Source organism: Podarcis tiliguerta (assembly GCF_965153285.1).
Source record: "Podarcis tiliguerta genome assembly, chromosome: 17".
Lineage (NCBI taxonomy): Eukaryota > Metazoa > Chordata > Lepidosauria > Squamata > Lacertidae > Podarcis > Podarcis tiliguerta.
In genome coordinates this window covers 10,276,411-10,299,508 of record NC_139550.1, presented here as the reverse complement: position 1 = coordinate 10,299,508, position 23,098 = coordinate 10,276,411, and the positions used below count along the sequence as shown (strand labels likewise).

Here is a 23,098-nt window from a genome sequence, read left to right as displayed (position 1 = left end):
GACTTAAACAATGAAAACAGCAGGATGGCAGAGTAACAGATCTTGCTAAATAGGAAGGCACGCTTGTAACTGTGACAACAGCTCCATCTGGTACGCAAGCTGAGACCCTACCTGCCTACAGACTGCCTCGCCTGAGTGGTGCATGCTCTAGTTATCTCCTGCTTGAACTACCGCAATGCACTTTACATAGGGCTACCTTTGAAGGTAACCCAGAAACTACAATTAATCCAGGATGTGGCAGCTAGACTGGTGACTGGGAGTGGCCATTGAGACCATACAACACAGGTCCTGAAAGACCTACTTTGTCTCCTAGTATGTTTCCGAGCACAATTCAAAGTGTTGGTGCTGACTTTAAAGCCCTAAACGGCCTTGGCCCAGTATACCTGAAGGAGCATCTCCACCTCCATCACTGAGATCCAGCTCAGTGGGGCCTTCTGGCGATTCCCTCACTGCGAGAAGTGAGGTTACAAGTAGTGTAGAGATGCCCGCCCTGTGGAACACCCTCCCATCAGATGTCAAGGAAATTTTTTATGTTATAAACAAGTAAGTTTAAGTATTCAAACTGTTGAAAATGGTTGTGTAGTTAATTTCTATTGTCATTTAATGATTATCTTATAGCATTCCTACTGGAAATAACGGAAGAGTCATATTCACTTATGGAAAAATAAAGATTCAGTGTTTAATTATAGAAAACGCTAATTTACTAAGAAAGAAAACGCTAATTTACTAAGAAATGTACCTGAACAAAACAGCATCATCTGTAAGAAATTTTGGAAGGTTGGAATCTCGTAATGCTCTTATTAATACAACATCCTCATTCAGATTTGGATTCTCTCTCTTTAGTGACCTACAATTATAGAAACATTTTTTAGCATATATTAACAGAATTATGATTACCAATAAAATTTATTCTTAAAAAATTGGTTGCAGAACTGCATCATTAAATTTGCAGGAATGCAACTATGGAAGAATAACTGCATTTCAGTTTATGTATTGGTTTAGAGCATGTAGATTAAATAGGTTCACATTAAAACGTGAACAAATTTATCTCCCTGCCCCACCCCATCTCTAGCTCCACATAACCAGGAGCAGTCTCATTTCCTGCAGCATCAAGATATTTCCACATATACAGTCCACAGAGGTTTATCTCAGAAATTAAGAGAAACAATCAGTGCTAGAGCTTTAATGCCACAAAGAACTTTAAATTTTTAACAGCCCATATCTGCAAAAAATTATAAAATTTAGATACAACAGTAGTAGTGTGGCAGTTTTTTATTTAAAACAAATAGGACCAACAAATAAGATGTATATATTTCTAAGTTGGGTAAGTAAGTAAAATGTTTATATGTTGGGCATGTTGATAAGTGAATATCCAAATTAAAATTATAGCTCATGCAGTATGCAGATTCTTACCCAGCCATGACCAAAACAGATTTGACAGCTCTCATTCCAAAATCATAGTGGTCCTGTTGAGAAAGCTGCTCACTACACAGTTTGTACATCTGAGTCATCTTTCTTGCAAGTGTTTTACTTGATTCAAATCCTTCTGAATACAAAATAACCTAAAGTACAAAAAAGGCAAGTGGTGTGTTCTTACAAAATAAAAGAAATTTAAACTATCGGCAGAGCATCAGTAAGCGTACGATGTGACTCCAAGAGAAGGCTCAACAATATGCAGCTGAGATGGAACCATTGGTCTTATCTGAAAGGTGTTTCTACCTGAGTGTAATGATGTGGGTTAGTGCTCCCCCTAGGGCAGGGGTCAGCAAACTTTTTCAGCAGGGGACCGGTCCACTGTCCCTCAGACCTTGGGGGGGGGGCAGACTATATTTTGAACGGGGGGGAAATGAATGCATTCCTATGCCCCACAAATAACCCAGAGATGCCTTTTAAATAAAAGCACACATTCTACTCATGTAAGAACACAGTGATTCCCGGACTGTCCATGGGCTGGATTTAGAAGGCGATTGGGCCAAATCTGGTCCCCAGGCCTTAGTTTGCCTACCCATGCCCTAGTGCGTAAACTAACTGTTGCAAAGAAGACATAATAATAGAAATATGAAAAAGAGATCCTGGGGTGGTTTTTCCAAGGATGTTCAACTATCGGCCCACTTAAAGACAACTGTTCCAGTTCGTTATTCCCACGTTGTCATTTTCTGCTCTCAAACACTTTCTGCATAATCATATATATTAAAAGGTACCTCAGCAATCAAAGCATAGTTAGGAACCATCATTGAAAATGGCCTGAAAAGTGCTTTCAGATTGTCAGGTAATTCTGTCCGTCCAGCATAGCCGGGATTCATTGTAATGAAAGCCGCACAAGTCATCACCAATTTTATTTCACGTCCCTCAAACATAAACCGAGAGAGCTGTTTGAAAAAACAATTTAAGAACAATTATTACATTGTGAAAATTTTTAAGACTGTGAAACTGAGCTTCTGTTATCCAGAAAACACAGAAATTACCTTAGCAGCTTTAGCATTCCTAATGGTTATCAACTGTTGAGCAATAACAGATAGAACTTCAATATCAATTCGGTTGAATTCGTCAAAGCAGCACCATGCTCCAGATTGCGCCAAGCCGCTGAAGAAACGTCCCATCATCTGGAACAATAGTTCATCTTAGTTAACATGTCTCAGTTATCTCTCTCCAAAAGCTGTAATTTCAGGCAATAAACTCTTAAGGCACAGAGCAAAAGGAGTGTATCTCTGTTGCTCACATGAGGACTGGGTTATATGTCCTCAGTTCTCTCCTTCTGGTAGTGCAAGGCATGAACCAAATACTATATAATTCTGCTCTAAAACTGATATACTATTTACTACAATGGTATGCTGAGATCCATAAATCATTAAACATAAAAATAACAATAATGACTTAGACAAAATATCATTGTTGTGGTTTGTGTAGCTTAAATTTGGCTTAGCTGCACATCTGAAAGTGACCAAGCTCACAAACCATACTTGTGGCCAACAAACCAGGATTTGAAGTTAGCTTGGCTCATCTCTGCGTCAGTTAATTGTGGCTTATTGCCACATCTGAATGCTGTATCCTGCTTTAAAGCTAGTTTGTTGTGTCTCTCTACACCTGCAGCCTGCCTGGTTACGGAGAAGCGAGGGAAGAGAGGACCATGAGCCAGTCAAAATAGGTATCCTAGGTCCAGTGTGCCATGTGCAACACAGCTGGGTGCCAAGGGAATTTCATCTGGGATATATCCTCAAAAGATGTAACAGTTGCTAGTTGGTTTATCAGTAAGGGCAGTGTTGGTTGTGAAGACACTACTGTATTCCATCACAGTCATCTTGCCAACAGTCATTGGTGGTACAGTCCTACTGGGTTTTTTAAAGCACAGGTTATATTTCCTCTCACAATCCCATACTTTACACCAACCATGAGCTCAGCATCCAACAGTTATTGCAGCGTCTGAAAATAATATTTGTTAATGGAAATTACAAATGGCAGGAACTTCATCAGCTCCATTAACATGAAATGCTACAGAACAATAAAGGTATTCACATATCGTGCTCCATACCTTGTAATCCAAGCCATCTGAACAGTTAAACACAACACACTGGATGGCAAGCGCTTTTGCAAGGTCTTTGGTAGTTTCTGTTTTGCCAGTGCCAGCAGGTCCAGCTGGGGCTCCACCGAGGTCAAGTTGCAATGCTCCCATAAGGCAGAGGTAGCAACGATCCTGAGTCAAAGTGTAGAAAGTTACATATGCATCGATACTGAAGAGTGCTATGAAATTATGTCCTAATTAAAATAACACAATTGTACTGCAGTATAATCTTCAACGGTTTGCACATTCCACTCCTAAAAGCTAATAGCTTTAGTACGTATGAATTAGATCACTAAAAAAAAGCTCAGCCATTGGGAACATAATTCACTGAAGATATTTGACATATGACCCAACACCAGTAGAAACTATTCCCACTAATTTCTATCAATAATGTACAATCCTAAGTCACTATAGACCACGGTGTGCCAAATGACTTCTGGACCACCACAAAACTTTATGACTCTTGCCTCTACATTGCAACATCATGTAAATTAGGAGGAACATCTGAGGATGTGACCCAAACATCCAAGAGATAATCCTGGTCCAGCCCATTCAGAAGTGTGGTTTTCTTTGCCCAACCCAATACCTTGAATTGGGCCTGACATTAAACTGGTAACCAGTGCTGGTCTTTAAAAAGCTGGATGTGAAGATTCTGACTTAAACACTTCAGCAATCAGCGAGCGGCATTGCGAACCAGCTGAAATTTCTGAAGTTACTGTTGAACAGTGCTGAAACTGCTCAGGATTCATGCACTAAGCAAGAGGGAAATCATAGGAGCCAGTGAAATCTGCCTGGCACCTTCAATGACAGGCTTTCAGGACCAGGTAAAATGTACCTTTTACCCACACTTCAGATAGACTTTAGATAGTGTTGTTTTGCTGTTAGTGTGGTGCTGTAGCTTTCTGCTGCTGTTATGAGGGGGGGGGTTCTTTGTGTGTTTTTATGAACTGCACATGTTTTTGTGTTAATGTGTTTATATTATAATGTATTTTTGTTACACTTAGGTTTTTAAATAAGTTATAAGTCACTTGCAGACCTTTTTGAATAAAAAGCAACCGACAAGCTTAAATAATAATAGCAAAAAAAGAGTTAATTCAAATAAATAATAATATTTGGAGCTTGTTCAAATTGTAATTTAATATGAGATGGTTAACTTTGTTCAAAATTTTGTGCATTGTTCAGCTATAGGTGGGGGCTGCTTTTGTGGAGAGTTGAAGGAGACACGAAGAAGCCCTGATTCCACTAACTCACTTATTTTGTGACCTCACCATCTTACTGGTCTAAACAGGTTTCCAGGCTATTTGCTGTGCTTCACCTGCAAGAGCAGGCTGAACAGACATACTAGTGAAGCAACAGAAATTAGTTCCACGGACAATGATGTCTCTACTGTGTCACCTTCAAATCTCTTAAAAACTATTATTAGTCTACAGCCCTAGAGAAAGGTAATCCTGAGTTGACAACTTATCCCTGCAATACCTTCCCCCCCCCCATAAGTGTACATTATGGGGGGGAAAGCCATAATGAGAGCCAGTGTAGTGTAGTGGTTAAGAGCGGTAGTCTCGTAATCTGGGGAACCGGGTTCGCGTCTCCGCTCCTCCACATGCAGCTGCTGGGTGACCTTGGGCCAGTCACACTTCTTTGAAGTCTCTCAGCCCCACTCACCTCACAGAGTGTTTGTTGTGGGGGAGGAAGGGAAAGGAGAATGTTAGCCGCTTTGAGACTCCTTAAAGGGAGTGAAAGGCGGGATATCAAATCCAAACTCTTCTACATGATGCTGTAACACCTGTTTATATGGCTATACAGAACAGTTTTTAAAAGCAATGTTATGTAAAGGTGAACACTATTTGTTAGCAGTATCTAACAGAAAGTTCCAGTTTTCGCTTACATATCATACTACGTGCATGAGGTTGAGGGCAAGGTCTTACCGTGAGTGGGGTTATCACTAATCTTGGACATGCACCCAAGTATTCGTAGGCATAAGTGTACTGGGATAAAGCCATTCTAGCTACACAGTTATCCAGATCCAGGTCCCAATAGTAACGCAGTTGCCTTTGCCAATCAAAGTTGTCAACAGAATCTACCTTTACAGAGAATATACAATGTTTATTAGAGAATATACGTTTAAAATTGTAACTGCACAAATATCATTTAAAAATTGTAATGTACCTTCTGCTTTACAAGTTCGGTAACAATGTCCCTTGCATGCACATCAATAGTTATGAGTGCTGTTATGATGTTTCTGTGGAGCTTGGGAAGGATGCCACGAACTAGTGAAGCCAATGCATTTAATCTCTATGAAAGAAGAAGAAATCACAATGTTAGGAAACATTTTCCAATTTTACTCAAGATAGTAACGTTTCAAAATAAAAGTGCTGTATCTACTGCTAATGTAAGTAGATTTGTTCCAAAAGGGGGAGAAGGTGGTTGTGAATATTTTCGTCAGCAATGGCAAGTGCATCCAGCGTCAGGTAAAAACATTTTACTGCCCAAAGCAAAGGACGAGATGCTGCCCCCATTTCAGAAATAGAAGATGACTGCATTAGCAGCTGAATGGTAAGACAGCATCCTCCTGAGATCAGCAGACCAGCTTAGGAGGTACAGGCAAGTTGTCTTCCAACATCATGCCACCACTCTGTGTCCAACTTCTACCACAAGGGGTGGTAATTTGCCTTTTAAAATTATGTCAAACAGCTCCATACGATCAGTTTCAAAAAAATCCCCCCACCTCCCGGCATGAATACTAACTTCAAAGTTTTCCTTTTCAAATTCTTCCAAAGCTTCTAAATGATCCTGTTCCTCTCCTTCTAAACACTGAGTCAGATCACGGCACCACATGAGCTGAGAAATGGTCAGAACGACCTATGTAGAAACAAAGCAAAAACAAGGCAGAATAAAGGTAGAGGCATCCACAGCTGAGAACTGCTGTCATTAACACTGTGCTCCTCCTTTTATTACCGTAGATTCCAGCGTATTAGGCGACTGGGCATATAAGACAACCCCCCAAATTGGCAGTTGCCAATTTGGGTGGTCGACTTATACGCCCAGTCTTATACGTGGCAGCTTCGCTGGGCGGCGGCAGGCTCTGCGCGGGAGGAAGCTGCCCAGTGATGCTAAGCCGGCTTCGCTGGGCGGCTTCCTCTCGGCACGGAGCGGAGCCCACTGCCCACTGCTGCTGCCCAGAGAACCCATACGCGGCGTATAAGACGACCCCCGACTTTTAAGAGGATTTCCCGGGGTTAAAAAGTCGTCTTATACGCCGGAATCTACGGTACATAAATCCACTTTCTGTTTCACAAGCATCTTCCTGCTTGGTGCTCTTGTAGAACAACTGTTTTGCATGGCTCCCATTGATTTCAAGAGGGCTCATGCAGGAAGGTGATAAGTCTTGGTCAGTGTCAAATGGTTCCCAGCATAATGGTTCCCAGTATAAAAGCAGCAGCATAAAGTAACCAGGTAAGCTCCAAGTAGAAGATACTTTGGAGATATATTGAACTTTAAGCCCGTAACCAGCTCAAAAAACCAGTATGTCCTCAAGACAAAGAACACACACACACACCCGCCACCATAAAGCATTAACTGAGCCTGGTTACCTGAGAAGGATGTCCAGCGACAACCCAATGTACTCTCTCCTTCGTCTGATAATCAGCAATGGCAGCTTTGCTCAGGCGTCGAAGGGAAGCGAACATTGCTTCTTCAACTTTACCAAGCCAGTCTTCAACATTTCCTCTGGCTTTAAGTCCTTTCCCTAAGCCAACCTAGAAAGGCATGTCTTGCACTTACTATGAGGGTAACTTGGTGTTTTTTTAACTGATTTCTCCTTAACTGATTAAAGGCACAATGAACAGTCATTACAAAAACCTTTACGCAATATATTTTTATTATTTCAAATATATATAAAATACAGAATAAATCCAGGTAACACTAATAATCCTATACCGTGAATTATAAACATTGAAAATTACTTTAAATAGTTAAACTTCTTAGGTACCAAGAAATCATTACTACACCATTCTATTACATTCATTAAATTGTGTACTTCATAATACTTTCAAACTAGATTTAAAAATTTTAAATCGCATGAATAGACAGGCAACGTAGATATTCTACCATTGGTCTACAGACTTCATCAGCATCAGCATCATAATGATGTTTTCTTTCTGATATGTGCTTAGACTCCAACTCTCTTTTAACCATTCTGGATTTTTCGGGTATGCATCAAGTTTCTTCCTTTTAAAGAGCCCTCAGAACTGCAAAGTATTTTCTTTTAATCAGCATCTGCCTCATCAGTTTCTCAATTTTATTATCAACACCCCCCCCCCCCATTCTCCATCTCATGGCTCACTACTGGGGCTTTCTTTCCCAGAAAGAGAGGCAACTCTCCCACATTTCACAGCATTCTGGTTTCAACCAATAAATTGAATCCAAGATGGGGCTATGCAGACAAAGAGGGGGAGCTATGAGAGAGGATACAAAGCAGGGGTTGCTAAGGACAAGGTGTAGGCTTACTTACTTTATCCAGCACAAGTGAACTTTTGCCATTCTCTCCTATGGGAAAAACTAAAATGTTGAAGATGGAGATGGCACTGCACTGATAGGCAAACCTTCCCCAAAACTTGACCCTAGGCTGCCTGGGTCACAGACACAGATTCTACAGGAGTGTCATCTTCTTCTTCTTCTTTGGCGATCATTCATAGCCGAGTAAGATCGTCTTCCATGAACACGGTCTTAACAGTGAGTCAGTAAGTGGCTGTGGAGGCCAATTCTGGATCCACATGTTCCTCCTCAGTGGGGACATAGGTTTCAGGGCAGGAGTTGATCAGTGAACTGGTTCCATAAACCATCATGGCAAACTATGGGTTATGGCTTATGATAAACAAAAATGATGTTCCTGTTTTGCTCTGCCCTGGGAGCAACAATCAATGAAACTTGTGGTTTGCTTCTTGCCAAAAAAAAACCATGAGTGGAAGGTAAGGTTGATTCTTAAGTTTACTACTTATGGTTTATTTGGAGAAAAACCACAAGGACTGGTTCACACATCATGCTAAATCAAGGTTTGCTGCTCACAGCCCCAGGCAGGGTGGAATAAAAGCGGAGTGATTCAGAAGCACACACTGTTATGCTGCTTGCTCATGACAAGTCATAAAATTCATTTTATCACAATGTGTATGCATTACATACAGAGGAGCAATACACTTCCTACCTTCCCCACATAACACTTCCTGCTGTAAAGAACTTCTCTCTCTCTCTCTCTCTCTCTCTCTCACACACACACACACACACACACACACAGAGGCATTTTGCTTGAGTTAAATAATTGCTTACCCTCTCACCTTCAGGTGACAGCATTGCTAAAATATCATTGGTAAGAACCTTTTCTTCTCCTTCGGCTGGAGCCATATAGGCAAATTCTAGTTTAGCGATTGAATCAAAGCACTTCCTTAAGTGAGGCTGAACAGCTTGAGGATTGCGAGTCTGAGCCAAAATCTCCAAGAGCTCATCATTGGATAAAAAGTAAAATCTGTTTGTAGATAATTTTGAAAGTGTTAAAAATGCAACTATTTTTTCAGAAGTATTTTCATCTGCTAAATTTCAAACTATATTCTACACTGAAGTTGTGAGGATAATTTGAGGCAGCAGACTTCATTTGTCTTAAAGAAATTTCATTCATTTCTGTAAAACATGGTTTTCTATAAATTTATTTTTAAAAGCCTGTGGATTAAGTAATTAAGTTGTGCACTATTTCAACAAGCACAGTAACAAAACAGTCATGGGCACGGAATAAGTGGGACTAAAACCAAGAGGAGCATGATGAGGAAGTAGAAGGCTTGAAACTATAAAACAGACAGATAATCAACAGAAAAATAAAGGTAGTTTCAAGAAATAAATATAGGAACTTAAGAAAAGCTTGGGGCAAAAAGGATCACAAAGGACCTTCCTTGCCCACTACAGACATGAACAGTGAAATAGCACAAACCCAAACCTGAGTAGGAGGAGACAGGAGATAAGAAATGCATTCAGGTGATCTGCTCTAGGTGAAGACAAGAAGTGCTTCAGGGGAAGTGAAAGCCAACCACTTCCTTTGAAGCTACAAAGTGCCTTCCTTCAATAGGCGCCACACCCACCTGGACACACACAACTTCCAAGACAGAACTTGCATTATTCCGTCGTTTAAATCAAGGGTGGGGAATATGTGACCCTTTAGATGTTGTTGGACTTCAACTCCCATCAGCCCTAGCCAAGATGGCCTATGGTGGGAACTGGAGTTCAGAAACATCTGGAGAGCCACAGGTTCACCACCCGTGGTTTAAATCAAAAGGCTACAAATAAGATCCATCCAAAGTTAAGACTTAACACTTCCATATAAGTCTATGGGATTCAAATGTGCTTAATTCTGATGGGATTTCACCTCTAAGATTATACTGAATAAAGATTTATGCAACATCCAACATTCCCTTTTCTCTCTTCCTCCCTGTAGCAGCCTCCCCCCAGCCCATAAAAATCTGCTCCAGGGAGTTCCCTAGCCCTGGGTGTAGCTTCATGGGTAGGAGAGGAAGGGAAGGTCTTATTGTGGTAGCAGAAGTCCATTGGACATTGCAGTTGGCTATCACCCAGAGTGTAGATGGTTTAATTATATTCTTATTGATTCTTAACTAACCTGGGGAAGATTACTCTCTTAGATTCCAAATAAGCTTCCAGGCACTTCTGAATTTGATCAAGAAGTGCATTGTTATTCTGGAAGGACTCCAAAAGGCCTGTATCAAAGAAACAATAATTAATAAACTTGCACTGTGAAAATAGAATGTGTAACAAACCTAACAAGGAGTAGACAGCTGCTCCAGGCCAAGGCAGGAAACAGATTGGGGGAGTGTCTAATGGACAAAGATCTGTGTTTCTGTCTTTAGGTACAAGAGGAAGGTTTGCCATACATTCACCGCCTCTGCAGAAACAATAATTTAATAAGCATTAACAGTGAAAATAGTGTGTGTGTGTGTGTGTGTGTGCGCGTGCGTGTGTGTTTATTGGGATGGAAAAAAGGTAAAGATGGTTTGTAATATACAGTGGTACCTCGGGTTAAGAAGTTAATTCGTTCTGGAGGTCTGTTCTTAAGCTGAAACTGTTCTTAACCTGAAGCACCATTTTAGCTAATGGGGCCTCCTGCTGCCGCCATGTCGCCGGAGCACAATTTCTGTTCTCATCCTGAAGCAAAGTTCTTACCCCGATGTACTATTTCTGGGTTAGCAGAGTCTGTAACCTGAAGTGTATGTAACCCCAGGTACCACTGTATAGAAAAGCTTCCAACTTTATATACTATCTTTGAAATCCAGCTGTTTAAGCTACAAAGGCACAAGTGTCGGAACAGCTGGAAAACAAGCCAAACCTTGGAGAAACAAGCCATGGTTTGTTGGACAATCTGTGGGACAACTTGTGGTTAACTCATGGTTTGTTAAGCAAACCATGGCTTAGTGTTATGTGCGAACCAGGCCAAAAAGTCAGAAGAAAGTTGTATATAAGCAAAGAAGGCAAAATGGCAGGAATAAAATAAACCCTGAAAATAGACCCTACATTAAGCAATACATAAGCATCAGTCAAATGAAATACGAATACAGAAGGACAACCTGAGAAGTGTGTGTGTGTCTGTCTGTGTGTTTGTATGGGCCTTAGGCATTGCAGCACATGGCTTTTAAAATCATACTACATGCTTAAGATACAGTAGGTGTGATTTGCATTTTCCAGCTATACATAACATTGTTTTGTTATGGTTAAGCATAATACAAATTTTAGATCTATTAATACCTGGCTGAGTAGCTGCTCGGAGGGCATTAGGCAGACGATTAACTTTTCTCATAATTTCTTTCCATGACTTGTCCACCTGCAGGAACATCTTTGCTTCTGCAGGCAGCTGCCTTTGAATATCAGGAGCACTGAAAATGCTTTCCAGATAGAGCCAGTTTCTCTGGCATGTCAGCCATTCTTCCTACATCACACAGGGGGTAGTGGATCAGGGCAATAAAGACAATTACAAGAATGTCAAGTGTCGTTGTTCTCTGGAACACATTTCTATCCTGTTCCTAAATAATCTCTTCTATTCTGGTATCCTTTTTGAAGGCTGCAATATGCTGTATTGATGTTTTTAGAGAAGTACTATTCATCATTCCTCCAACAACATACAACTAATTTGTAGAAGCAAAAAAAGTAAAAAAATCCGAATACCATATTTTATAAGTAAAATTGGGATGATTCTCCCCCCACCCCCTGCAAACATCAATGCTGAGCTGCAGCTGCCACTTCAGTATAATCTCCAAACAGCACTTTCACACTTTTCTGTTAACTCTTCGCAGTTTTAAATAATTCAGTGTCTTTTGCAAACACTGTTGCTGTCCTACTTACATGCTTTTGCAGACCATTACTGAATAAACCATAAAGAATCATTATTGCTTCTATAGATGGATATGAATTACATGATAATCAATAATCCTTCCTATGCAGGTATGTTCCTATCACCAAGTTGATATTTAAACACTCTCTTGTCAAAGGTAAAGGGTAACTTCTAAGAAACAGTAACATACTCCAAGATTACTTTTCCTCTTTTATTGCTAACACTAAAGGCAATGAGCATGTTTTTAAATAAGGTGACACTCACCAATGTCTGACTGAATAAAGAGAGTTGCTTTTGCCATTCATCAACTCGCGCCTTGAGAGGGCCTACGTATCGTGAAGATGCTATTGTTGCCACATTGATCATACTGTCATCTAGAATGACCTTGAAGGAAAACAATAAACAGAATTCTCAATTTTGACAACTGAGTTCCCAGCAGTAAATGGCTAAATACAAGGTATGAAAATTGTTCTCTCAGTCTCACCAATTAAAATGTGTTCTCACCAATTAAAATTAGCCCAGACTAGTTTCCCAGCTAAAGTGTTAGTTGACTGATCTACTGGTTAAATCAATTAAAGCTGCAGCCCTAATCTTTTCAAAACCACAGGAAATGAACTCCTCCCCATGTAATCTCTTAGAAATGCCAGTCCATGGATAGACTTTCATATCTATATGGAGAGCCACCAACTCCAGAAAAGATATGTTGCAGCTTCCTATTGTTGCAGACCAGAAACTAATAAAGTTTTTTTGCAATATTAAAATGTAACACTTAAGTAAAACACTTTCATACTTAAACAAAGTCTCTGCAACAGGTCTGTTAATGAAATCAAAACTTGAATCCCAATCATAATAGATGTGTGCAGCTGCAACAAAATAGTGATTTGTGTCAACATAGCGACAATCATGACATGCTTGTTTAGTGGGGCAAGCCCATTCTGTTACTTCTACTTGACATGGGAATATCAATATTAAAAATTTAATACCAGATTTTAGGCATGTAGTGTTGGACAAACATGGCAGAAATCAACTTCATGCTAGTCCAAATGCTTTGAACATGCACATAAAATTGTTCTGTTGTGCCATAGTGTGTTTGGCCAGCATAGCAATGTCAAAGTATGTTGCCCTGTATAGGGAAGTTTTTAATGCTTGATGCTTTATTATGCTTTTACAATTGGTTGGAAGCTGCCTAGGGTGGTTGGGGCAACCCAGTCAAATGGGTGGAGTGATACTAATACTAATACTGATGATGATGCCATAGGGACATGATATCTTCGTATGTTGGCTCATGATGCCAGCCAGTGTTTAGAGCTGGAACTGAAGTTACTAAGCACAAACCATTTGATCATGGCAAATTTAAGCACTTGTAAGCCCAGGAATTTCAACCAGAGAGCTAAGAACATGCTCATATCTGTCCCACTCATTTGAACAAGCCAAACTAGGTGTGATGAGGCTGCTGTAAATACTTCTCCCCCCCCCCCCCATGTATATGCACTATTCACATACAAAGCAGGCAGTAGAATGGCTCTATTTTAAAAATGGGAGTCAGTAGAGGAAGGGACTAAAACTTTTCCCTGCCTCGCACCAACATATTGCACTCTGTTGCTGGAAGTTTTGAAAAACCCTGCTTTGCTTGTGAAAAACCATACCATATCTTGTCATAAATTAAAATTAAAATTAAAAAATTAAAAAACCTGCTGAAACACAAATATATGATTTTTAAGCATTTTTGGGTCTTATGGGCATCACTCAAGAGAGTTCTGTAAAATTATGGGCTTTAAAACTGACAGCTTTAAAAGCAGTTCCTAACCTGAATGTCATCTGTGCCACCCAGGATGAAAACATCTTTTGAATCGCGATGAGGAAGAACAATGAATTCTGTCAATTTCCAAGAATCATCCACCTGGTGGGGGGGAAAGTCAGTTTATATTAGCATTGAAAATAAGTTTGATAAACTGAGTTAAACCAGCAGTTTACTCAGTTTATTTATTCAAACCAGTAAAACGGGGCATCCCAATACCCTGGTATTTGCAACGTCTACTGAAAATCTGTTGTTCACATATTTTCTATACCAAGCAAAATTTATTCATCATTAACAGAACTGAAAGAAGCAAATGGCCTTTTTCTAATTAGCATAGAAGGTCGCCAGGTTGGGATCTGTTTCCCACTAGTGGTTGAAACAAGAAAAACAATTGTTAAGGTAACCCAGTTCTGTTTTCTGCCTTCATTGAAGCAGACTTGGTTTTCTTGGCTCTTCATCATTTCTTGTTCTCCTCAGGCCAGTGTGTTTTCTCTTTATGATTTGCCTGTACTTTGTGTGTGTTTTCTGCTCTTTGCTTCAGTGCATTTTGCCTTACTTAGCCAACTTACTTAGTTTACCTTAGCTCTTCTCTGTTTTCCCTTTAACATTTCTCTTAGTTTTTTTTTCTTTTCAAACATCATCCTGTCATTTTTTTGCCTGTTGTTTGTCTCGTTAATGTGATTATCTTGACACTTTGTGCCTCCTCTGTACTTCAAAACAACAACAAAACTGTCCCTTTTCCCTCTGTGTACGCTACCCCTCTGTTCTCCTGCTATCCCTGTATTCCTCACTACTTTAGCAGAGGCTACTCCATGTCAGCCAACCCAAGCTATTTATTCATGGGGAAAACACAACACTCCAGGTCCATCACAGCCTTGTCAGGCACATGAGTTGCACCAGTCTCTGCAAATGCTGGCAATGGCCCAGAGAGTTCAGCAAGTGTGCTCTGAATCGAGGATTCAGTAAATGAAATATAGATAATTTATTTACTTGTCGTCAGTCCAAGAGGGTGTGGTGAAGAAGAAGAAGAGTTTGGATTTGATATCCTGCTTTATCACTACCCTAAGGGGTCTCAAAGCAGCTAACAATCTCCTTTCCCTACCTCCCCCACAACAAACACTGTGAGGTGAGTGAGGCTGAGAGACTTCAGAGAAGTGTGACTAGCCCAAGATTACCCAGCAGCTACATGTGGAAAAGCGGGGATGCGAACCCGGTTCACCAGATTACGAGTCTACCACTCTTAGCCACTACACCACACTAGGGGGGTGTGGGTGTGGGTGTTTAAAGCATCTGATTAAAAAGTACCTTTCTGAGAATTGCCTCCAAGGAAGCTTCTCCTGAAGCTTGTCCAGAAACATCTTGAATCTCCTGAGAGTAGTCAAAAGCATTGATCTGAACGAGTCTTTCTAAGGTTAGCGGGTTTTCCATATCTATCAGCTGTGCGCCAACTATTTGTTCTATAATAGCCCAGTGCCTGGGTCTCAAACAAGGGTTTCTAAGGTCTGTGATGGCAGGAACCTGAAAGAGTAAGGCGAACAGAATTTTAGTTTAACCTTTTCTTGTTAAAAATGCACAGATGATCAACAAACTGCCTATACTTTCACGATAACACGTGTTGCACAAGTAGTCTCTGTGGCACTTCGTAATCTTTTTGCACTACTATATAAACCAATGATTTTTATAAGGAAACAAGAAGACTAGAGAAACAAAAAGGCCTCATCAGAGGATGGCTGAGTGATTCACAAAACTCTAGTCTAGATATTAATACTAATGAAATGGCCTGTAACCTTTTGGCCTTATTACACTATTCATTTTGACAACTCTTCCATTTTGTTTTAGGCTGCATGAAGGCCATGCCTTTAAGGTGCTTCATAAATAGTCATAATGATGTTACAAGTAAGGTTAGTCATAATGATGTTACAAGTAAGGTGCGATCTGAAATGTTCATTTGAAAGGGATCCTTAACAAAATTGCACAAAATTGTCAACTTCAGGTGGTCAGTTGTACCTTTTCTTTCATTCTCTCCACTTTCTCCTTAAGCAGCGGCACAACATTATTAGGTGGCAAGCCCTTTTCCAGCTGATTGACAAATTTGGCATACTTGGAAACTTGAGAATTCAGGTTTTCTGGATCCAAGCTATCGAATTTAGCCTGTGGAAAGAGAGCATACAAAAGGATTGCTTAGTCTATGAGGAAAACTCAATTTGTTTATTGTAAGATATTTCTTTCAGAATAAAGGGAGGGAGTTAAATCAATGCCAAGCATGACAGGCACAAAAAAGCTAAGTTCCTATATCTATTTAGTCAGAAGTAAACTTGACTCTATTCAATGGTACTTATTACCAACTGAATGTGTGCAAACTTTGCAGCTTTAGAGAACAACTCATATATTCTGCTTTCTCAGGCCTAATATAGTGAACCACACAGATCCATCATGTGGCCCTGACCTCACTGCTCCCCAGCAACATCAGGGCCGGGAGAGCAGCTCTGCCTCATTTGTAAATAATTACTGCCTTTTACTTACTCAACACATAAATAGCCATCTCCTTACAAAAGCCCCAAAATCTTTTTTTAAACAATATTCATAATTGTAGTGCAGGTTCTTTATACTTGATCATCTCAAGAGCAATGCATGCAATTTACCTCCATCCACTCGTCTTCAAGTACTGACCATTCAGACAGAGAATCCCATAACAGTTGTTTCAATTTCAGCTCTGCACAAACTTCCTCCAAAGCATCAAATCTTGTCATTTCCACCTTCGAGTGAACGGTAGGATGTAAATAACAATAATAATAGAAAATAGCCTTATTCTGTATATTATAAAACGACTATCATATTTTTGAAGAAAATACCCTAGATATAGCCCTAGACATAGATATAAACATAGATATAACTACAGATATAGATAGACAGGGCTCATTCTCTCCCCACACCCATTTCATCCTCACAACAGACATGGAATTGCAAACCAATTCACCTTGAAATTCTTCTGATAGGATTTATAAGTAAATGCACGTTTCTGTAGCTCATCAAGAATAGTTTGCAGCTCTGCTAGAACTTGTTTCACTCTTTCCTGGTCTGTAGCTATATCCAAAATCTGAGGATCCTATTAAAAATCAAGAAGTTGCTTTACCATTTAGCTTTCATAAAAGTTTAAATAGAAGCGCTGCATGTCAAACTATTACAGTTAAATCCAGTAGAGCATATGATCTCTAACATGCAGTGCTATGCATATGCGATGAGTTCCTTTTACCCTTTCTAATCCCTACTGCAACATTTCTCTATATTAACTGCTCCTTTAATACATAGGCAAATAGTTGCTTAACTAAGCTAATAGTGGAGGGCTTGGCCAATACCTCAGTAACTGTTCACAGGAAATAAAAGCGTTTAAAGTGCCCTTTTGCTGTGTTTTGGGTTTTCCATCTCAATGGGCAGAGCTCATGTTGCTGGCCATTCAGTTTTTGCCGATTTGAAAATACACCCTCTGTTCAAATTTATTGGTTATGTTGGGGCCGTGAATATTTTCCTTTCATTCTCTGCACACCACAAGTTCATAAAATAGAATTTCAAATTATGTCAAAGCCCATTACAGCACTTACTCTATAATCCAGAGAACTTTGTGGAGTTATTTTATGGCTAATGAGCTTTGAAAATATTTATTCAGTCATTCGATTTATATACCACCCTTTATCCAAAGGTCCCAGGGGAGTGAACAACATTAAAAACATTATTTATGTGGCATAGTAATAAAAACACAATACACAGAATACAGAATAATAAAATGATCATAATAACAGCTTCCCCCATAGATTATTTAATGGCCAAAGTCCTGGTTAAAGAGGAATGTTTTTGCCGAGTGCCTAAGGACATGTAACGATGGCGCCAGGTGAGCCCCTCTGGACAGAGCACTCCACAGATGGGAAGCCACCACAGAAAAGGCCTGTCCCCATGTTGTCACCCTCTGAACCTCTCGGGGAGGGGGGACGTAGAGAAAATACAGGTGTAAAATAGAGAACACGCAGCTATAAAGAGTCAATGCAATGTACAGAACAATAAAAATACAAATAAAAAACGTAACTGTGACTGAGTGAAGTACAGATGTTGCTTGTGACATCTTCAGTATTAAGAAAGAAATACTGTATGGAGTGATGGCTATACTGATCACTGATCACAAAACAAAACATCAGTTCATTGAGAATGGGGACAGTGCGAAACATGCCTAGTCCAGGCAAGAGGAGAATCCATCAGGGAGAAGGCAAATATCCCTCCATTGCAATGCATGAGTCGTTGGAGGTTTGTGTAATACACCATTGTTGGTTATAAATGTTATAAACCTTGGCGTTCTTGTTGACCCCTGACACACCTAAAACTGTCTTATACCAAGTCCATTGGTCCAACAAACCCACTGCTGACTACTTTGGCTGGAACTGGTTTTCCCAATTCCTAGGCAGGGGTCTTTCCCAGCCTTGCTTATCTGACAGTTCCTTTTATTTGGAGGTGCTAACGACTGAACCTGGGGGTTATGCAATCGAAGCATGTGGCCTGCTACTCAGCTGGCGATCTCTTGTACTGTACTTTCAGTGCACAGTGCTGGAGAATGTTCGTAGTGGCAAATCACTAGTAAACAATACCAGAAATCCATAATGGCAATTCTATAGGATATAAACTTGGGAAAAAATTATTGTTTCTATACCTGAGCTAGGTGTTTGACTTCTTTAACTTCTAAATTTAGTTCCTGAACATCGAGGTCTAGGAGCTGACAGAACCTAGCAATGTTGGCATCTCTTTCACCCACAGATTTGTCAATTGCATTTCGGACAGCAACGATGGATGGTTTCAGACTCGAAAACAAAGCAAGATCTTCAGGCGGAGTTGGCACTGCATAGAGTTCGATAAGCTGGTACATCTTTGTTACGACTTTTGAGTCAACTTCAAGTGTTTCAATCTGAGGGGAGAAATCAGTTAATTCTTTTGAAAATGTGCTTCCACGGAAAATCTTCAATACTGGTGCTAATATTCTGAATTGCCACAAAATGTTACGTTAAAAGCAAGAGGAAAAACTGGCACAAAAGTCAACTCCGGGTTCTTTTAAATAGTATACAGGTAAGTAATTTTTCCTACCATCTGTACAAAAGTCAGGTCCCAACCTTCTGTGATATTCAAGTATGACCAGAACAGGTGTATGCAGAAGAGTGGAAAGGTCTATGCTGACAGAGACAGGGATGATTCGCAATGGCTAGAGTTGCCAAAGACGTCAAGTAGGTTAAGTTTCCATCATAATGGTGCTCTCCCATATAACTAAATATTAGCCTTTTCCCCTGAAAGCAGGGAACTGCCTGACACTTGTGACCTGGACTTACACATTGCATCCAGCAGGTATCTATGCAATAATACAAGCCTTATGGTGAGCACTTTGCTAGTTCCTTATACTAGTAAGTTTCTAATACCACTGCTATTTGCAGGGCAGGAGGGACTCATCATGACCTGCAATCATCCTACATTTTGGGGAAATAGTAAAGGTAAAGGGACCCCTGACCATTAGGTCCAGTCGTGGCCGACTCTGGGGTTGCGGCGCTCATCTCACTTTATTGGCCGAGGGAGCCGGCGTACAGCTTCCGGGTCATGTGGCTAGCATGACTAAGCCACTTCTGGTGAACCAGAGCTGCACAGAGAAACACTGTTTACCTTCCCGCCAGAGAGGTACCTATTTATCTACTTGCACTTTGACGTGCTTTCAAACTGCTAGGTTGGCAGGAGCAGGGACCGAGCAATGGGAGCTCACTCCATTGCGGGGATCCGAACCGCCAACCTTCTGATCGGAAAGTCCTAGGCTCTGTGGTTTAACCCACAGTGACACCCGTGTCCCTTTGGGGAAATACACAGTCTCAAATTAAATGCAATGACATTTGAAGCATTTTTATTTCATAAGGGAAATTGAATGGAGCACTATCTATATAGCTAGGTAGGTAGATGAGTCCAGAAGGAAGCAAAGCACAATTCCTTTCCACTGTTGTCATAAGTACTTTCCAAGACGGTAAATGCTACCTAGTAGGAGCACTATAGTCAACTAACCCGATCTTGTATTTCATCAAGGAACGTCAAACTAAAGACATATTCTGTTGTTGTAGATGGATAAAACTCCAGTTTAAATTTAGCATCATTTGCCTCAACAAGAATGGCAGTAACTTTTTTCTTTGCAATTACAGGAAGCATTCCATTGATAACCTGGAATAATAAAATAAAAAAAAATTGAAAATTTCAGCAGAGAATGAAAGTTTTATCAGGACAATGATGTCTAACTCACAAGAATCAGTTTCTTAGTCAAGACTTCGCACCTTGCAATACATCCATTTTTATTATTATTATTATTTACATCAGTGATGTACCACTTAATATATTAAAAATATCTGTAAGTGGTGTACAGAAAATGGAAGCAATTAACAGCCTGCTCAAACAAAAATATTACAAAATACAGTTATGTATAAAAATGTTAAATTCATACAGAGTTAAAGGTAAAGGGACCCCTGACAATTAAGTCTAGTCACGAATGACTCTGGGGTTGCAGTGCTCATCTTGCTTTAAAGGCCAAGGGAGCTGTCGTTTGTCCGCTTCTGCAGACAGTTTTTCCAGATCATGTGGCCAGCATGACTAAGCCGCTTCTGGAGAAACCAGAGCAGCGCACGGAAACGCTGTTTACTGGAGGGGTACCTATTTATCTACTTGTATTGCGTGCTTTCGAACTGCTAGGTTGGCAGGAGCTGGGAACGAACAACGGGAGCTCACCCTGTCACGGGGATTCAAACTGCTGACCTTTTGATCAGCAAGCCCAAGCGGTACAGTGGTTTAACCCACAGCGCCACCCGCGTCCCCTCATACAAAGTTACTAATACATATAAAATTGATATCAATTCATTTTCCTTCTGTCACACCCTTCCTCTCTGGGTTCTCACCCATGGTCCATACAAACTCTCAGTCTCACAATGAGAAGAATTCCTGGGGGGGGGGGGGGACAGCGGTCCAAAGGGCGTCCAAAGTATGGGAAGAGAGCCCCCAGTTCTTTCTTCACCCTCTGTCCCCTCCTTTTCCATGTCATGTGCTAAACAAAAAAACTTAACAAAAAACTCAAGCAAAGCAAAGCCATGATCAACCAGGATGAGAAACTGAATTTGGTGAATCTTTCCCGGTTGCGCTCAGGCACAGCTGGTGCTCTGCCAGCATAGGTCTTTCAACTCAGCTGAGCCAGAGATATGTCAGTTAAATCACTCACCCCCAGCTCACCTGGGGCTCAGTAGGTGGAACTTAACGTAGTGCAAGTTCCCAAAACAGAAGAGGAAACAGGGCAAGGAGAGACTGACACCTATTCCAAACCCCTTTCAGATCAGCCATGTGGCAAAGAAACCCAGTAGAACATAGCCTGGAAAAAGGGTAGTGTAAATCAAATTCCTCATGAACAGAGTTTGGAATAGGAGCAGCCTACACCGGCTTAACTTATGCTGGTGTTAAGTTTTGCCAGGTTTCTAGTCACTAACAGTTTTGCCAAATGTCTTCTGATTATTGTATTCCTATACTATTTTCTCTTCTCTGTCGTGTGGTTTTTTCCCCCCAGCTGACATCAGTGATTTTCAGCAATCTGTGGCTCAACTGTCCTCAGTATTCTCCAAATCTGGAAGTCGTTATGGCCAAGTTCTTGTCAGGCCTTTTAAGGTTTTCAAACATATTTTGTTTTTGTTCTTAATTTACAAACTAATGTATTTCAACACATCGGAACCATAACCTGAGGAAGCAGAAGCCACTATCTTATGTTTGTACGGCGCCATTTCACTGCCAAATTGATATGCATGAGGCCTCCCAAGTTTGGTATTAAAGTGATTGATAGATTTACCTCCAAACAGCGCTTTGGTGATGGAATCAGTTTGTCTTTCAGCTTTTGTGCATCTATGAGGAACAAGCCTATGTTCCTCTTCTGTTTAATGGCCACAGCTTCTTTGTGTTGTCTGTGATACTTCTCCAGTTGTTCGGCAAAGAATTTAACATCTGTTTATTATATACAAGATGTGTAATATCGTCATTACATTTTCAGGTGCTTTAGAGAAACATTTCCCTACTTGTCTCCTATATTCAGTCGGGGTGGGTGCAATATCCTGACCGCCATCACCCCATTGGCAGAAGAGGAATGGTAGGAACTTATTGTTTTATTAAATGTGTATATCGTCCTTTATCTGTAGATCTCAGGGAAGTTCACAACATACAAACTTGTCATGAATGTATATTTCTTCTAATTGGTGAGTGGAGGGCATCCAAAGTGAGTTATCTCCTCCCACATGATCTACAGGCAGGGCTTGTGCAAATTAAGAAAGCTTCGTCCCTTTTGTGTGCGGGGAGCCCCTTGTAGGCCTGGTACATTATGAAGTTGAAACACAGAAAAAGTTTGAACAACTCCCAGCTCCATGTGCTTAGCATGGGTATGAGAAGTAGAAAAGAGCAAGAGGAAAGCTCCCTGAGTGCTATAGGGCCAAAGGGGGGGGGGATGTTATGGGGGGCACATGCCTCACTTGGCAACAGGGTTCACTACTTAGCTTAAGGCAAATGCTCTTAGCCAACCTCTCCTCCACCAACCCCGCATTTTAAAAAATATATGGTGACTCCCTTTCCATGTTCCTTAAGTGCCAGAATAACAGGGGACAGAAAATCTCTGGGAGCAGGGGGCAACTCCTGCCAGAATGATGCCTAAAAAGTGAAATGGAAATCAACTCTTAATAAAAGCACCTTATCTCTGAACAAGCAAGAGTACAGTTAGGATTTCCTCTACCTGAGAGGGACTGGGTTCATGGGCTAAGGCTGGGAGAATAACAGCTTGCCTAAGGCTGTCTAGTGAGTTCATAATTAAGCTGCAATTTGAAACGGGGATTTTGTAGTTAGTACATTACAATCAGTTTACCATACATGTATAAGAAATATAAAGGTAAAGATAAAGGGACCTCTGACAGTCAGGCGCAGTCGCGGACGACTCTGGGGTTTCGGCGCTCATCTCGCTTTACTGGCCGAGGGAGCCGGCGTACAGCTTCCGGGTCATGTGGCCAGCATGACTAAGCCACGTCTGGCGAACCAGAGCAGTGCACAGAAACGCCGTTTACCTTCCCACTGGAGCGGTACCTATTTATCTACTTGCACTCTGATGTCCTTTCGAACTGCTAGGATGGCAGGAGCTGGGATCGAGCAACAGGAGCTCACCCCATTGCGGGGATTCGAACCGCCGACCTTCTGATTGGCAAGCCGTAGCCTCTGTGGTTTAACCCACAGCGCCACCCACGTCCCATATAAGAAAAATAGGATCACTCTAACAGAACCTAATACAGTGGTGCCC

The 23,098-nt window shown here is 40.8% G+C and overlaps 1 protein-coding gene across 2 annotated transcripts in view; it reads right to left on the bottom strand.

Moving 5' to 3' along the window:
- Positions 1-23,098, bottom strand: part of DNAH6 (dynein axonemal heavy chain 6) — a 124,075-nt gene that overhangs the window by 85,467 nt on the left and 15,510 nt on the right. For both annotated transcript variants that reach the window (XM_083419152.1, XM_083419153.1), the window contains 21 exons: positions 21,617-21,768; positions 19,807-19,959; positions 18,428-18,679; positions 16,712-16,840; positions 16,377-16,490; positions 15,742-15,885; positions 15,040-15,252; positions 13,744-13,836; positions 12,201-12,320; positions 11,354-11,534; positions 10,215-10,311; positions 8,882-9,077; positions 7,150-7,314; positions 6,305-6,418; positions 5,726-5,851; positions 5,485-5,640; positions 3,530-3,691; positions 2,466-2,603; positions 2,202-2,369; positions 1,414-1,562; positions 740-847 (listed from right to left, as the gene is read on the bottom strand). In XM_083419152.1, the coding sequence (XP_083275278.1) occupies positions 740-847; positions 1,414-1,562; positions 2,202-2,369; positions 2,466-2,603; positions 3,530-3,691; positions 5,485-5,640; positions 5,726-5,851; positions 6,305-6,418; positions 7,150-7,314; positions 8,882-9,077; positions 10,215-10,311; positions 11,354-11,534; positions 12,201-12,320; positions 13,744-13,836; positions 15,040-15,252; positions 15,742-15,885; positions 16,377-16,490; positions 16,712-16,840; positions 18,428-18,679; positions 19,807-19,959; positions 21,617-21,768 (3,130 nt within the window). The remainder of the gene's footprint in view (positions 1-739; positions 848-1,413; positions 1,563-2,201; positions 2,370-2,465; positions 2,604-3,529; positions 3,692-5,484; positions 5,641-5,725; positions 5,852-6,304; positions 6,419-7,149; positions 7,315-8,881; positions 9,078-10,214; positions 10,312-11,353; positions 11,535-12,200; positions 12,321-13,743; positions 13,837-15,039; positions 15,253-15,741; positions 15,886-16,376; positions 16,491-16,711; positions 16,841-18,427; positions 18,680-19,806; positions 19,960-21,616; positions 21,769-23,098) is intronic.